Consider the following 16,281-nt stretch of genomic DNA (forward strand, 5'->3'; position numbering starts at 1 on the left):
TCCTAGTATAACTTCTACCTTTGGGTTTTTCTTCCTAACCTTCCACCCAAATCATTTTCACGGGTCTCAATGCAGTGGCAAAACAGTGACCTCTGACTCTATCATTCCCTACCACCACTCCTTATTTACTGCACAGTATTTCTCCAAAACTGTCTACATATTTTATCTCATTTTATCTTCAAAATACAGTAAAGTCAGTAGGGCAGGAAACAAACTATAAATCTTAAGCTGAGTATCATGCAGCTTAGAGGACTTTTTTGCCCAAATGTTTCAAAGCTGGAGACAAAAACTCAGGTGTTGTAATTCTCAGTTCAGTGCTATCTAAGGCAGAATTGTATAATAGAAAGAGCATGGGCTTCAGAATAAGTATTTCTGGGATGTGAATCCCAGTCCCATGGCTACTTGTGAGCTGAGATATCCTGGATTAGTTACTTAACCTTTCTGAGCTAAAATCTGAAAACCTAGGAAAGATTTCAGCAAATCAGCAGAGAAGCCTCCTAGAAATAAAATGGAAATACCTCTAGATTTAGTTCATTATTTGGATTTAGGGGGGTATCCTAAATCCAGGATCTTAGGGAGAATAAAAGCAATTATAGCAAGGCAAAATAATATAGGTCTTTATACTCAGGTAGGGAACTGCCAAAAAGCACCTGACACATTTTTAAACGTTCTCCATTCCTACTCTAAACAATCTTCCATGATTAGTGCCTAGCAGTTCTTTCCTAGTTACAGCTTTTCTTTAACTGAACAAGCCCTTTTGGCTATAGCAGGCTTCCGTACCATTGATGAGTCCCACCTTCCCTGGTAGGGTAGGACCAAGGCTCCCACCCCAAGTTTCAGAGTCCTTCCCAAAGTCTCTACAACTGGCCGCGATGCTATTTCTCATTCTTTTCCTGTATCACGAAACCTCCCTTTCTTCAAACTGCTCCATACTACTTTCAGCTAAATTGCTAAATCCTGTGCTGGGCACTTTTTATGTATTATCTCATTTAATCCTCAATAACCCTATAAGGTATATATTATTATCCCTAATACATAAGCAAGGAATCCTGATGGCACAGTGGTTAAAGTGCTCGGCCACTAACCAAAAGGTCAGCAGTTTGAAGCCACCAGCTACCCTGCAGGAGAAAGAAGTGGCAATCTGCTTTCATAAAGATTTAAAAGAAAAAAAAAAAAAAAACCATTGCCGTCGAGTCAATTCCACTCGCAATGACCCTATAGGGCAGAGGAGAACCGCCCCAGAGTTTCCAAGGAGCGGCTGGTGGATTTGAACGGCTGACCTTTTGGTTAGCAGCCAAACACTTAACCACTGCACCACCGGGGATCCTCCATAAACCCTATGGGGCAGCTCTACTCTGTCTTATAAGGTCGCTATGAGTAGGAATCGACTCAACGGCAACAGGTTTGGTTTTAATATACAGGCAAGGAAACCAAGGCTTAGAGTAAGTAGTTTGTGACTAGTCCAGATCCCACATCTACAAACTGATGATTAAAAACAGCTGTCTGCCTCCAAATTCTGAGCTTTTGACAGCTCTGCTAACCAGCTCCCATGCGTCTTCCTGCCGAGATACAAGGTGTATTTCCTCACTGGGAAAGCTGGCCACTACCTCATGTATTTATTTATTGTAGTCATTAGAATCTTAGTGACTTCAAGTGACAGAGTAGAACTGCCCCATAGGGTTTTCTAGGCTGTAATCTTTACAGGAGCAGATAGCCAAGACCTTCTATGAAGCCGCTGGGTGGATTCGAACCGACCTTTTGGTTAACAGCCGAGCACTTAACCATTGCGCCACCAGAGCTAAGTGAACACATGCTATTTAGCCAACAAACTTACGTCTATTTTTGTCAAGAAATCTTTGTAACATTGCTGTCTTTCCTATATCACAAACTTCATGAGTACAGGGATCTCATCCCTGTAATGCAGTCTTCCACAAGTGTATTTAAAAAGTTAGTGTTTATTTGAAAAGCACTAACAAAAGAAATAAAACTAAGTAAAAATATAGTGGCAACTACCTAGGTCCTAGGAGAGGGAGGCAAAAATGGAAGGCCTTATTCATCACCCTTCAGATAACTCTATAAGCCTTAAATTTAGTGAAGCTATGGTATTTCTTAAATTTTTCACGAGTCAAATTTCAAATGTTTTGTCCTGTTGCCCCATAAGTAGATTCAAAGTTATTAATCTTTGTGTCTCCATTCTATCTTTCTAAAATGTTGCCAAGGTACTTAAAAATAATAAGCTTCAATTAAAGAAAAAAAAATCCCTGGCCTTAGAATTTGAGGTGTTTTTTTTTTTGGAAACTTGCTCCGAGGCTTATTTGCCTGATGATAGGGTGGGGGAATTATTTTTATTTGTCTTCATGCAAATCCTTTAAGCCTGTTAACACTGCTCTGAGGCTCCAGTGATCTTGGTGCTGCTGTCCTCTCTGGCCCTGTGATTACTACTATACCCTTCTCTGCAGTTACCTACTCAGGGCCTCCAACTCCTTGCAACTCAGCCTCTCAGCTTTTGTGTTATTAGGATCTTTTTTCTCCTTTTCCCTCCCACTGTCTACCTTTTGGAGCCTTGGTGGCGCAGTGGTGAAGAGCTCGGCTGCCAACCAAAAGGTCAGACAGTTCGAATCCACCAGCCGCTCCTTGGAAACCCTATGGGGCAGTTCTACTCTATAGGGTCGCTATGAGTTGGAATCATCTGGACAGCAACGGGTATTGTCTACCTTTTGGAGACTCTTCTCTACTGGTCAAAAGTCAGTTAGAAACCCAAGTGTCCATCAACAGATGAATAGATAACAAAATGTGATATATACATACAATAGAATATTATTCAGCCATTTAAAAAACAAAACAAAACTCATGTTATAAAGCAAAGATGTCACTTTAAGGACTAAGGTGCTCCTGACCCAAGCCATGGTGTTTTCAATGGCCTCATATGCACGCAAAGCTGAATAATGAATAAGGAAGACCAAAGAAGAATTGATACCTTTGAATTACGGTGTTGGTGAAGAATATTGAATATACCAGGGACTGCCAGAAGGGCGAACAAATCTGTCTTGGAAGAAGTACAAGGACTGCGAGACTTCGTCTCATGTACTTTGGACATTTTATCAGGAGGGACCAGTCTCTAGAGAAGGACATCATGCTTAGTAAAGCAGAAGATCCGCAAAAAAGAGGATGACCTTCAAAGAGCTGGATTGACGCAGTGACTGCAACAATGGGCTCAAACATAGCAACGATTGTGAGGATGGCACAGGACTGGGCAGTGTATTGTTCTGTTGTACACTGGGTTGCTATGAGTCAGAACTGACTCAACGGCACCTAACAACAACTAAAAAATATTATTCAGTTCTGACACATGCTATGAAATGGATGAACCTTGAAAAGATTATGCTGAGTGAAACAAACCAGTCACAAAGGACAAAGATTGTATGATCCCATTTACCTGAAATACCTAGAATTCCATAGAGACCAAAGTTTACTAACGGTTACCAAGGATAGGTGGGAGGAGGAATTGGGGAAGTACTGTTTAAGGGGTACTGAGTTTCTGTTGAAAGATGTGGCGGTCTGCTTACAGCCTTGGAAACCCCAGGGGGTCGCTATGCATCGGAATTGACTTGATGGCGGTGGTTTAGTTTTGGCTTGGAGTTTCCGTGAAGGATGATAAAAACATTTGGAGAGAGAGTCGTGATGGTTACACAACATGGGGAATGTAATTAATGTCACTGAACTGTACACTTAAAAATGGTTGAAATGTTCTGTTATATACATTTAGCTACAATAAAAAAGTCAGATGTTATTCATAAAGGCTGTTAGGAAATAGCCTAAAGATAATTGTCCACTTACTTTTTTTAAGGGGGAGAGGGAAAGATAAGGTGGAATATTTGGGTGTAGCAGTAATGGGAGGAGGGGCAAGGGGAAAGAGACCCAAGGGGTTATATTATTATAGTGACCCAGAAGAACCCACCTGATTGGCTTTAATCTTTCTTTGACCCCTAGAAGGCAGCAGTCAATGGGCCCTCTATGGATTAGTGCCACATCTATGTGCTACTCCATTTCATACCCTCTTTATTTTTCTCTTCTAGTAGGAGTCACAGAAAAACAAAAACAAAAATAGTATTTCCTGATTATGAACCAAGTGACAAAATAGTTTTATTATGCTTTTATTTTTTGTGACATTAATGGCATTTTTGTTCTTCTTTACCTTCAGGGCCCAGCTCTGAAATATAGACTTTCTTTTCCTTTCACTTGTTAGTGTTGTTTTTGAGATTGCTGAGTCTTTTGTTCCCTTCTTTACCTTGGTGTGTAGTTTTATTGACTTTCTTTGTGGTTACCATGAGGATTACATTTAACATCGAAAAGCAGTTGTCCATAGATGCTTGGATTTATTTCTGGGCTCTCAATTCTATTCCATTGGTGAAATGCTTTTAGATAGCTACCACCACAATGCTATATAACTGAGAAGAAAATAAACGATAGGAAGGTATGTGGGAGCTTGACCATTATCCTGAGAGACAACAGAGCGTACAGTCTTTGAAGCCAGCGACTGATGCTAAAGTCCTAGCTGCACACTTAGTAGCTCTGTTATTTTGATAAGTTATTTAACTTCTCTGGCCTGGTTTTCCCCAGCTCTAAAATGGAGATAAACAATACCACTTAGCTCACTGGATTGTTAAAAGGATTAAATAAAACAGTGCACGCAAGGCACTAAGGATCTAGCGTGCTGTAAACACTCTCGAGGCACCAAGGATACATCAGGGAACAAAAGAGCCACATCTCTCTATACGATCTGAATCGAACCAAATATTTCTATATTGTTGTTGTTGATTTGAGAGAGACACGAGAGAGCCACTAAGAAATTTAGCCAATAACCTTTTCCACTCGGAGAAAAATAACATACGTCGTACAACAGCCCACGAGAGAAAAAAAAACAAAATTTTATTTACCTGTAGTGCTCTCAAACTAAGAACATACTCTCCTCTAAAAACATGATTCAACAATTTGGTTTTTATCCATATCGGCATTCTTTCAGTGAAATATTGTGCCCTCAAAATGTTAAAATACAATTTTCTAAAGACAATCATGTTTAAAAAAAATCTCCCTGAAGCCAAAACTCACTGAGTTTTGCCATAGTCTACATTTTCCGTTCTGCTGAAGTTTATCCCACTTCCCTTAGCATGGGCTACTCATGCTGGCACTTAATCTCTAGCATATGTACCTGTGTCCATGTGAATCAAACAATAGCTTTCGCATATGATACTCAAATTCCTCCACCTACTACTTTCAACTTGACCTCTCCTACACAGAATAAAGCTATGCTCCAAATCAGAAACTCGTTGTCTCTGCCTGCCGCCAACAGATGGCGCTAGGGGTAACACAAGGCTATTTTCGTCTCTGCTAGACCACTGCATAGTGGTGGGTCTCAACACGTTTGTGGTGTTTGTGCTAGGTTCTGAGGTGTTTACAGACATCATAACCTCACAGCATATCTTTTAAGCATAAACATAAGGGCAATTTTGAAAACGATAAGAGGTTATCATGACGAGGCAAAGTGTTAAAAACCCCAGCTGATGAAAAACAATCAATGTTGCCCTTGGGCAAGATGAATCCTTCTAAGATATGAATGACTGCAGAAGACAATACGTATGTGAGAAGTTCTGTACCTAAACAAGGAGCAATAGTTCATAAAGCAAGGGAAAATAACTGAAAAAACAAAACATAGCCAAAACAAACACAAACCACTTTCTGTGGTTACGATTAATAAGCATAGATTGTCATAATAGCCATTAGTCTGTCATATGACAATTAATCTAACATTAAGACAGGAAAAGCTAGGATCGATTTGGGGCCTTAAAACTGTGCTTCTGAACCTTGACTGCACACTGTCATCACCTGGGGAGCTTTGAAAGTCCAGCAGCCCAGGGCAATACATCAGAATCTCTGGGGTTGGGATCCAGGCTTCGGTAGTGCTCGCAGCTCCCCGGACATCCCAGCGTGTGTAATCATGGTTAAGAACCACTGCCTTCAAGTCTAACCAGGGGGAAAAAGCCACGGCTACTGTTTCCATGGATTAAAATTCATTCAAATGTGCACATTCATGCATGTGAGGAGTGTGGGCACCTTTGCGAGAAGTCCTTGCCTGTGACATTTGTATCTTCGAGGGGAGGCATTACCTGCCTCAAGGGATGTATCTTTTTATATTCATGAACCTGGTATTTGGGTAAAGGTTGAGAAGAAAGATACCTATAAGAACTTATATGACTAAGGAAGAATAGAGTATGCTGTGTTTTAAAGTTTTGAAGGTGTTATTCAAACACCTATTTGAAGAAAATGCATCACAGAGCTCCAAGCTTCAACCTCTCTTAGTCATTTCAGTGAGTCCATTTACAAACGAATGGACACACAAGCCTGTTTGTAACTATAGAAGCTTCTAGATACCAGCCTCTTTCCCTCACTCTCATCTCCAGTGATTGGCCCAGTTCCTGATCTATCCACTCACTCAATGCATTCTGGTTACTTTCTGTCTTTAACAACCAGGTTACACATGAAAACAAATGCATCACTTAATTCTCATTTCAAAACCCCCAGTCTCTTCTCTATGTATCCCTGGGTTTTTACCTTATCTGCCATGATCATAGAGGAGCCCCCATGGATGCCCAGGATGGGGGTAAGAGTCTGGGCTGAAATGAAATCGAGGATCTGGGCGATGGCTTCCTGGTCTGTGTCATCAGCAAACACCACGCCCTGGATCTTCCGGTCAGACATGAGATCACAGATGCGGGTGATGATGCTCTTTGGGTCGGTCTCGTTCATGGCCACCAGCTCCACACGGGGCACCACAGAGAGATGGTGGAAGTCATCTTTCTCGTGGGCATCCTTGATGGCCACTTCGTCTGAAGTGCCCACGAGGATGACAGCAACGCCAATGCTCGGGGGGCTCTTCTGAGAACGCGCTCTGCTGCCTGACACGGCCAGGACAGCCAACACCAACCAGAACTTGGGAGAACAGCACTCTGCTCTGGGCTTCATCTTCAACTCTTCGACTCCCTGAAAACACAAGGAGAGAGAACAGTTAAAATAAGGTGCACACTCCATATATGTCTTTGAATAAGCTGGCTACTGCAAGCCAAATGCCTTATCTCCTTTCACTGATCATCAAATCCAGCTTGTCTTCCAGCCTGGTCTCTTATCTCTGGTGTTTTCTCAACTGAGTAAAAGAAACTTTCAAAATCAACAGAAGTCCTTAAGCAAGACAATAAAAAATGCTACTGCTATAACCATCAGCAGCAAACCAAACCAAAAAACCCAAACCCGTTGCCATCGTATCAATTCCAACTCATAGCGACCCTACAGGACAGAACAGAACTGCCCCCACTGGCTTTCCAAGGAGTTCTGGTGGCATAGTGGTTAAGAGCTTGGCTGCTAACCAAAAGGCCAGCAGTTTGAATCTACCAGCCGTTCTTTGGAGACTCTATGGGGCAGTTCTACTCTGTCCTACAGGGTTTCTATGAGTCAGAATCGACTTGAAGGAAATGGGTTTGGTTGGTTTTTTAATCTTTACGAAAGCAGACTGCCACATCTTTCTCCTACAGAGTGGCTGGTAGGTTTGACTGCTGACTTTTCTGTTAGCAGCCAAGCACTTAACCACTGTGCCACCAGGGCTCCTTCAACAGCAAACAGACAGAGACAAATGAGGGAAAGAGGATGCCAGTGGTCCAGGTAGTCATGCCAAGTGAACAAACGCAGGAGGCGCCAGGCAGGGTCTTGCTATTACTGCCTAATCTCTGGCACTATCATCACTGGCCATCTCTGAGATGCTCTTAGGCCAAGGGGATGGCAGGGACCAGGCAGGGTGAGCAGCAAAGTGGGCTCGGCAAAGGCTAGCAACAAAACGTGGCCTGGTAAAGATTGATATACAGAGTTATAGATACATATGCCCAATATTCTTTCTGCCTTTACTTCCTGCTTGCCGCAAAGAGGGCAACAGTCAAAACATTCTTCAGCAACCCTGAAGAGCTTTTAGAATACTTTATATTGTTGTTGTTAGGTACAGTCAAGTCGACTTCGACTCATAGCACCTCCAGGTGACAGAGTGGAACTGTCCCAAAGAGTTTTCTAGGCTGTAATCTTTATGGGAGCAGATCACCAGGTAATTCTCCCACGGAGCCCCTAGGCAGGTTCAAACCTCCAACCCTTCAGATAGCAGCTGACAGCAAGCAACTCCTGCGTTTTACTTCCACATGTGCCTCTAAGTCTCATTCTATGAACTAAACTAAGGACCCAACTATCTATAGAATCTAAGCCTTGGTCATTTCTTCTTATACTGTTCTCACCCTTCTCCAAGAACTTCTCTTATTTAAGTAGGACCGATCCTGCTTCTGTTCCTCTGTTTTTTTAAATAATCATTTTTTGTACGTCTGTTATATGCCGTGCGCTGTGTTAGGTATTTCCTCATATGAATCTCTTTGGTCCTTACAGAAACCCTATAAATTTGACACGTTATTCCTATTTCTCAAATGGAGAAACTGAAGCTCCAAATGGTTATGTAATTTGCCCGAGGTCACACACCTAGTGTGACATTATAAAACTAGCATGCCAGTATAGAAACAAAGCCTTTTATACTCCAAAGAAATATCCTACAAACTGCACATAGACAGAACCAGGGATTCTCATTCTTTTACAAAAAAAGAGAGAGCACCATCAAGGATGAAAATGCTGCTTAATATCTTCTGCTTGTTTGGAAGAAGCTGAGATAACTAGGAAACTAAAATTTTTTAAAGTTTAAATAACAAAGACAAGAAGTAATACCGACAGTATTGAATAAAAAAAGATAAGGAAGTATTTGGCCTCAGCAAACTGCAAAAGGCATTAATGATTTGGGAGTAAGATGCTGGGGACATTTTATGGCTGAAGAAGCACAAAATCCAATCCAGTTCTTGGCAAAAAACGTTTTGGAACTCTTGCTGTTGTAGTCATCCTTCAACACTGCCAAGAAGGAGACCTGTATCGATTGCCTTGTCTGGATCTTGTGAATAAGACAGTAGCTCAGTGGTTCACGCCAGAGCAAAGTTTACTCCTAACAGTTTTCTGGTCTTAGTCCCCATGGAAACAGAGCCCTGGAAACCCATTCTGATGGACTATACCCAGGCTAGTAGGAAAACCAGGCCTGAATTTCCCCCCCTAGAGCTTAAGGAAAAGCAACATTACATAGAGTTGAGGAGCACTGCAGTTTCAGAGAAGACTGTGGTTGTGAATTTTATAATTTAAGGTGCTAGCATATCTGAATTAGGTGATTTCAGACCTAAATTAAAACTCCATTCTAAATTAAACTAATATTTTCATTTTTATTCTTCTAAAGAAACCATTCAGCCTTTTATCAAAGTCTTACTGCTTGAAAAACAAAGAAGGCAAGAGTCAGAATTTCTAACCTGGATAAAGAATTGCCTGGTTCCTGTTAAGAATGTTTATGCAGCTGGCCCCAGAAAGAGCACCTTGATCAACAGAGGCTAGAGAATAGGGCTGATAATGTTAAATGAAGTTAGAACCTATAAATAACTTTATGGCCAAGATAGGTATATATCAAGCCTTAGTTCCACATCCTGACTCCCAAATTAATTTTCACTCATTAGGATTTTTTTTTTTTTTTTACTGTATTTCTGCTAGTTCTTTGTAAACTGGTAACTAGATAGAGACTAAGTTTGTTAAAATAAGGAAGTAGATCACAGTTATAAAAATCTTGACTGTCTACAAGGGAAAGATTAGCCCAAAGGACTAATGGACCACAACTACCACAGCCTTCACCAGACTAAGTCCAGCACAACTAGATGGTGCTCGGCTACCACCACCTAGTGCTCTGACAGGAATCAATAGAGGGTCTCAGACAGAGCTGGAGATAAATGTAGAACAAAATTCGAACTCACAAAAAAAAGACTACACTTACTGGTCTGACAGAGACTGGAGAAACCCCAAGAGTATGGCCCTCAGATACCCTTTTAACTCAGTACTGAAGTCACTCCTGAGGTTCACGCTTCAGCCAAAGATTAGACAGGCCCATAAAACAAAATGAGACTAAATGGGCACACCAGCTTAGGGGCAAGGACTAGAAGAAAGGAAGAGACAGGAAAGCTGGTAATGGGGAACCCAAGGTTGAGAAGGGGAGAGTGTTGACATGTTGTGGGATTGGCAATCAACGTCACAATATGTGTATTAACTGTTTAATGAGAAATTAATTTGCTCTGTACATCTTCATCTAAAGTACCATAACTTTAAAAAAAAAAAAAATGCCTACCGGGCAAGAAAAAAAAGTCTTAACTGTCTGTAATACAAAGAGTGAGAGACTGGAGCTTTAACTTATGTAAATAAACTTACTATCTTAACTGCTTCCAAGGAATTCACCTACTGAATGCCTGGGCCTTAACTCACTCCTTCTTAGCTGGATAAGCAATGTTTACATTTCAAAAGACTTCAGATTTATAAATGATTTAATCTCTTTTTCACTCTTTCCTAACTAATTGTCAACTTTACATTTCAAGGACTCCAACTAGGTTTGACTCAGCCTGCAATTCATCACGAAGCCCCTACACCAAGAATGTTTATATGTCTCACTCTAGAAATATTGTCTTAGTCAAACTGTATCAGAAATAAGAGATTTGTGTTAGGCTAAAAGTTAATGTTAAGGAAGTTTACAGTTTGACAATCCCTTGTAAATTTCTCCTTCCTTCCCCTGCACACTCTTTGATGTGAAACTATTTGCATTTGTATTCTCTGCTTGTTAAGTACCCCATTGTTCTACCTGCAGAATAAGCACTGCAGTCTGTTTGAACGCCACGTTTCTCCATTCCGCAAAATAAAATTTTTCCTTCAATGTGATTTTTGTTTTAATGTCTATTGGAGCATTGGTCTAGTGTTTAACTAAGACAAGAAAGACAGGCTTAGCACCTCAAAAAGCTGTGGGCAAAATAATAATAATAACAATAATAATAATAATCTGTTCAATTCCAAGGACGGGTTCTCATGGAAATCAAAAGATGTAGAATTTGGCAAAAACTAGTGGCTAACTTTATTCTACTGGGATTCTAATCCTCCCTTTACAAATCGCTAAATTAGATTCCTTCACATTGAAAAGTGGTCCACTCTGCTATGACACTTTATTAACTTTAAAGCACTGTACACTCTCCCACTTCGATGTTTTATTGCTCTCTTTAAAATATTTCTTATGTTCATCTATTTCTTCTCACACAATATATTATACTTTGTTGTGCAATGGCTAGTCGTGACACTCAAAGAATAGAATCTGGTTTTACCAAGCATCTCTTTTATACTCAGGATATAGCAAAGCATTTTACAAAGCAATACATTATGGGAGATACCAGTCACAGAGGGACCGGGAGACAAACAGAGCCTGCTTTGAATACAAACTCAATTTCACACAGTAGAAGGGGGTTACTTGCAAGAAAGCAGGTAGTCCAAGATAAGCAAAGTAGTTTTGTTCCCTTCCTCAAACAGACCACAGTTAGTCTTGACACAACTCCTCTGTGAAGTCTTACCCTTCTTCTCTACCCCACTCCCTCTTCCCAGCAGTAGAATTGAGCTTTACTTCCTTTGGGCTCTCACCATAGCTTTTTAAACACATTAAAGAGTTTATTACCATTTTACTATTAAGTGTCTGCCTACCTTAACTAACTGGTAACCTCTCTGTGGGCAGGGATTTCCTCAGCTCAGCAGGCATTTCTTGAGCACCTATGACCTAGCCGACATTGTTCTCAGCGCTGGGGATGTAGAAGTGAACGCAACACAGGCACTACCCTCCAAGACCATAGTGTAACAGAAGATAGAGACATGTAAATAAGACCTTGTCTCAACTCTGTTTGCATTCTTGGGGTCTAGCAGTGCCTCATATACAACAGGGAATCACTCAATAAAAGACAGTCAATACTGGTTTACCATTAGGTTGAACCATATAAAATGCCAGTATTTCACCATTTTTGACCTATGATAGTTCAACTTAGTATGTGCCAGGCACTACTGCTTGCCAGGTAGTTTTCTTTATGACAATATCATGTCATATTTTCACATACTAAAAAAAAAAAAAAAAACCCACTGCCATCGAGTCAATTCTGACTCATAGCAACTCTACAGGACAGAGTAGAACAGCCCCATAGAGTTTCCAAGGAGTGCCTGGTGGATTCAAACTGCCAATCTTTTGGTTAGGAGCCATAGCACTTAACCATTATGCCACCAGGGTTTCATATATTACCAATGAAAACACGGACCTTCTGAGAGATTAAGTACACAACCAAGATAACACAGCTAATAAGGGATGGCAACAAGTTTCAGATGCAAGTTTGTCTGACTCCAAAGCCCTTGCTCTTTCCATTCTGCTGCCTCTCCATATAATATGAATGGATGAATGAATGAATGAATAAAACCATCAATCAAAAGCAAGGAGTTCATTTGCTATCGAGTCAATGCCGACTCATGGTGACCCCACGTGTGTCAGAGTAGAACTGTACCACAGGGTTTTCAATGGCTGATTTTTTGGAAGTAGATTGCCAATTCTTTCTTCTGAGGTACTGCTGGGTGGACTCAAATCTCCAATCTTTTGGTTAGCAGCAAGGTGCATTAATCATTTGCACTACCCAGGAATGCCAAAAATAAACTAGGTTCTAATACCATTCAGCTTAACCAAGAGTCTAAGAATGGGTAAGTTACCTCTCTTAGTCATCCAGTGCTGCTATAACAGAAATACCACAAGTGGATGGTTTTAACAAAGAGAAATTTATTCTCTCGCAGTCTAGTAGGCTAGAAGTTCAAATTCAGGTTAGCTTCAGGGGAAGGCTTTCTCTCTCTGTCGGCTTTGGAGAGAGGTCTTTGTCATCAATCTTCCCGTGATTGAGGAGCTTCTCAGTGCAGGGACCCTGGGTCTAAGGACAGCACTGTTCTCCCAGTGCTTCTTTCTTGGTGGTGTGAGGTCCCCAACTCTCTAACTGCTTCCCTTTCCTTTTATCTCATGTAAGATAAAAGGTGATGTAGGCCATACCCCAGGGAAACTCCCTTTACATTGGATCAGGGATGTGACCTGACTAAGGGTGTTACACCCCACCTTAATCCTCTTTAACATAATCTAATCTTGCCTCATTAACCACCCGTAGAGATTAGGATTTACAACACACAGGAAAATTACATCAATTACAAAATGGAGGACAACCACACGATACTGGGAATCTTGGCCTAACCAAGCTGACACATATTTCTGGGGGACACAATTCAATCCATGACATCACCTAATCACTGTCTCTATTTCCTCATGGGTGAAATCAGGATAACATACCTAACCTACATATCTGAAAGGGTTTTTGAGAGAATCAAATGATAATACGTATATGGAAGTCCTTTGAAGAATATAAAATACTCTACAGAAGCAAAGGATGTTACCTTTAAACTTCTATAGCAGCTGTTCAAGGAGCCTAGCTATTTATGAAAGCACAAAGTGAGCATGTGGGAGGTGGGGGTGAGAGACAATGGCAAACAGAGGCTGAGAGGAATGTTAAGAGGAACCTCACAGGGGGCAGGAGCTATCAGTTCCCTGAGGGCTATAACTACCTGAAGAAGATGTCACATAATGGCCTCAGGGTAGCAGCAAACTCTGCCACCAGTCATACAGGAGAATTCAAGAGTCATTCAGGCCAGGGTCAGTAATGGGAATCAGAGGAGCTCGGCTACCCAAATCATGGCATGGATTCAGGCACCAGGGTTCCAAAGCAAAACCAGCAACCAGGCCACAGGACTAAGAGTCAACTCTGTTCACCTCTTTGGCCCTCTGTCTCCTTGAAGCTTGAGCTGGGAGATACCCAGATCTACATCAAGCAGAAGGCCACCGTAGTCCATGCTCATGCCTATAACTGATGCAGGGTAATTATTGCAGGAACCAGTCCACACTCTGCCCACAGCAGACTTTAAGGGAAGAGATATTTGAGTGAGAGACTGAGTGAACCCCGTCCTCAGCGAACGCTGAGTCCTCGGACAACCCTAACAGCAAGGATAAAATGTGATTTAACAAATGATTAAGTCAAATTTTGCAAGTCAGGATGCTGTTTGGAGTGACCCAACTAAGGAAGCTGTGATTGGAATATAATAGATAATGAGTAAAATTAAGATTAAAACTGCCAGAACTATACCCCAGGTCCCGTTTCCAAAGTTACAATAAAAACAGAAAGCTAAGACACATAGACCTTAAATTCTGCCACATTAGAGAATGTGGGCAAACAAGGAGTCTCATACAGTGTAAAAACAAAAACCCAAACCCGTTGCCATCAAGTCAATTCTAACTCAAAGTGACCCTACAGGACAGAGTAGAACTGCTCCATAGGGTTTCCAAGGCTGTGAATCATTATGGAAGCAGAGTGCCACATCTTTCTCCCATGAAGCAGCTGGTGAGTTTGAACCGCTGACCTTTCAGTTAGCTAAGCGCTCAACCACTGTGCCACCAGGGCTCTTCAAGTGTAAGTCAAGTGAAGTAAAAATGGGTACGCCCTGTTTGGAAATCAATGTGGGAACGTATATCAAAATTTTAATATCAACCCAGATGCTCTGTTAACCCAGAACTAAAACCATTCCCGAAGCCCACTCTTCAGACAAAGATTAGACTGGACTATAAAATACATATATATTAATAAAAATTAATATCAAGACAAAATAAAATTCAAAGGCAGAAACATCAAAAGAGATGATGAGAGATTCCACATACTAGTATCAAGACGATACAATAATCATGAACACACGAGTCTAAAAAATATAGGCTTGAAATGTACAAAGCCAACAACTAAAATAACCATGAGGAGACATATATAAATCCAACATACAAAATATACACAAAGGCGTAAGTGATCAACAAACAAAGCAGGAGTGATAAGACTAAACTAGTTCCGATATCTAGAAATACACATACAACAGAGAATATACATTTCTTCTAAGGACATAAAAATACTAAATCTACAAAAAATGCCTCAGTAATTTCCAACGAATCCATATAGAACAATCGTCATTTTTATATATTGCGATTAAATTATAAATTTTTAAAAGATAGCTTAAAATACCACGTACCCAAAAATTTTTTAAACTTATGATTAAGTAATTCTGAGGTTAAAAAGGAAATCATAAGGGAAACTACAAAATCCTTTGAACCAAATTAAAAATGAAAATACCATATGTCAAAATTTCTGAAGCCTACATCTTTAAAAACAGTTATAAGAAAACAAGAGAATAATAAATAATAAATAATGAATAATTACATGTTCACTTATTGACTTGAACACTTACCACAGTCAACCCTAAGAAGGAGGAAATAATAAAGATAAGGGCAGAAATAAATAAAACACAAGCCAAAGAAAACCAAAAGCTGATTCTTTAATAAGACGATAGTAAAAATCTGACAGGAGAAATCAAAGAAAAGACCAAAAAAATTCCAATAAAATTCATAATGAAAAACAGGAAATAACACCATATACAACAAAAAACCCAAACCCACTGCCGTCAAGTTGACTACAACTCATAGCGACCCTACAGGACAGAGGAGAATTGCCCCATAGGGTTTCTAAGGAGTGGCTGGTGGATTCGAACTGCTAACCTTTCAGTTAGCAGCAATACACTTAACCACTGTAACACCAGGGCCCATATACAACAGAGGTTTAAAAATAATAGAAGATTACAAAACTATTTACTTTTAAATTTAATGTATAAATATCTGGTAAAAATTAAAAAAGGAATGCAAAAAATGTAGAAAATTTGAATATAATAATGATTAAAGGGAGCAAAATGGTAATCAAAGGTCCCCCACCCCCAACACATCACTATCATCCCCTGGGGAAAAAAAAAAAAGTAAGTACAGATGGTTTTAGAGATGAGGTTACCCAAATTTTTAAGGAAGAGAAGAAATAAGCCTTGCTTATACAAGCTGAACAAAATAGGAAAAGAGGGAAAATTGGATTTAAATCCAGATAAACACAAGAAAAGATTATTACAGGCCCATTTCTCTCGTGAACATAAAGGGAAAAATCCTAAACAATATATTAGCTAACCAAAACAAGTAATATATTTTAAAAATGGTAATAATACATTATGATGAAGGGTGGTTTATATCAGGATGCAAGGATGGCTTAACTTAAGGATAGAGATCAAAGTAATTCACAGAATCAAGTGACAGTTACGTGAATATATCAAAAAAAATGGAAAAAAATTTTATTAATATAGTATAAGCTGCATAAGAACTTTGTAAAGCTATTAGACCAGGAA

General features: G+C 40.1%; 1 protein-coding gene across 1 annotated transcript in view; it reads right to left on the bottom strand.

The window, feature by feature from the left end:
• The window catches only part of GRIN2B (glutamate ionotropic receptor NMDA type subunit 2B), a 486,312-nt gene that overhangs the window by 332,493 nt on the left and 137,538 nt on the right, over positions 1–16,281 (bottom strand). The window contains exon 2 of the mRNA XM_004387333.2: positions 6,610–7,038. Within this exon, the coding sequence (XP_004387390.1) occupies positions 6,610–7,020 (411 nt within the window). The 5' untranslated portion in view covers positions 7,021–7,038. The remainder of the gene's footprint in view (positions 1–6,609; positions 7,039–16,281) is intronic.

The sequence above is a fragment of the Trichechus manatus genome, unplaced genomic scaffold, assembly GCF_000243295.1.
Source record: "Trichechus manatus latirostris isolate Lorelei unplaced genomic scaffold, TriManLat1.0 scaffold00184, whole genome shotgun sequence".
NCBI lineage: Eukaryota > Metazoa > Chordata > Mammalia > Sirenia > Trichechidae > Trichechus > Trichechus manatus.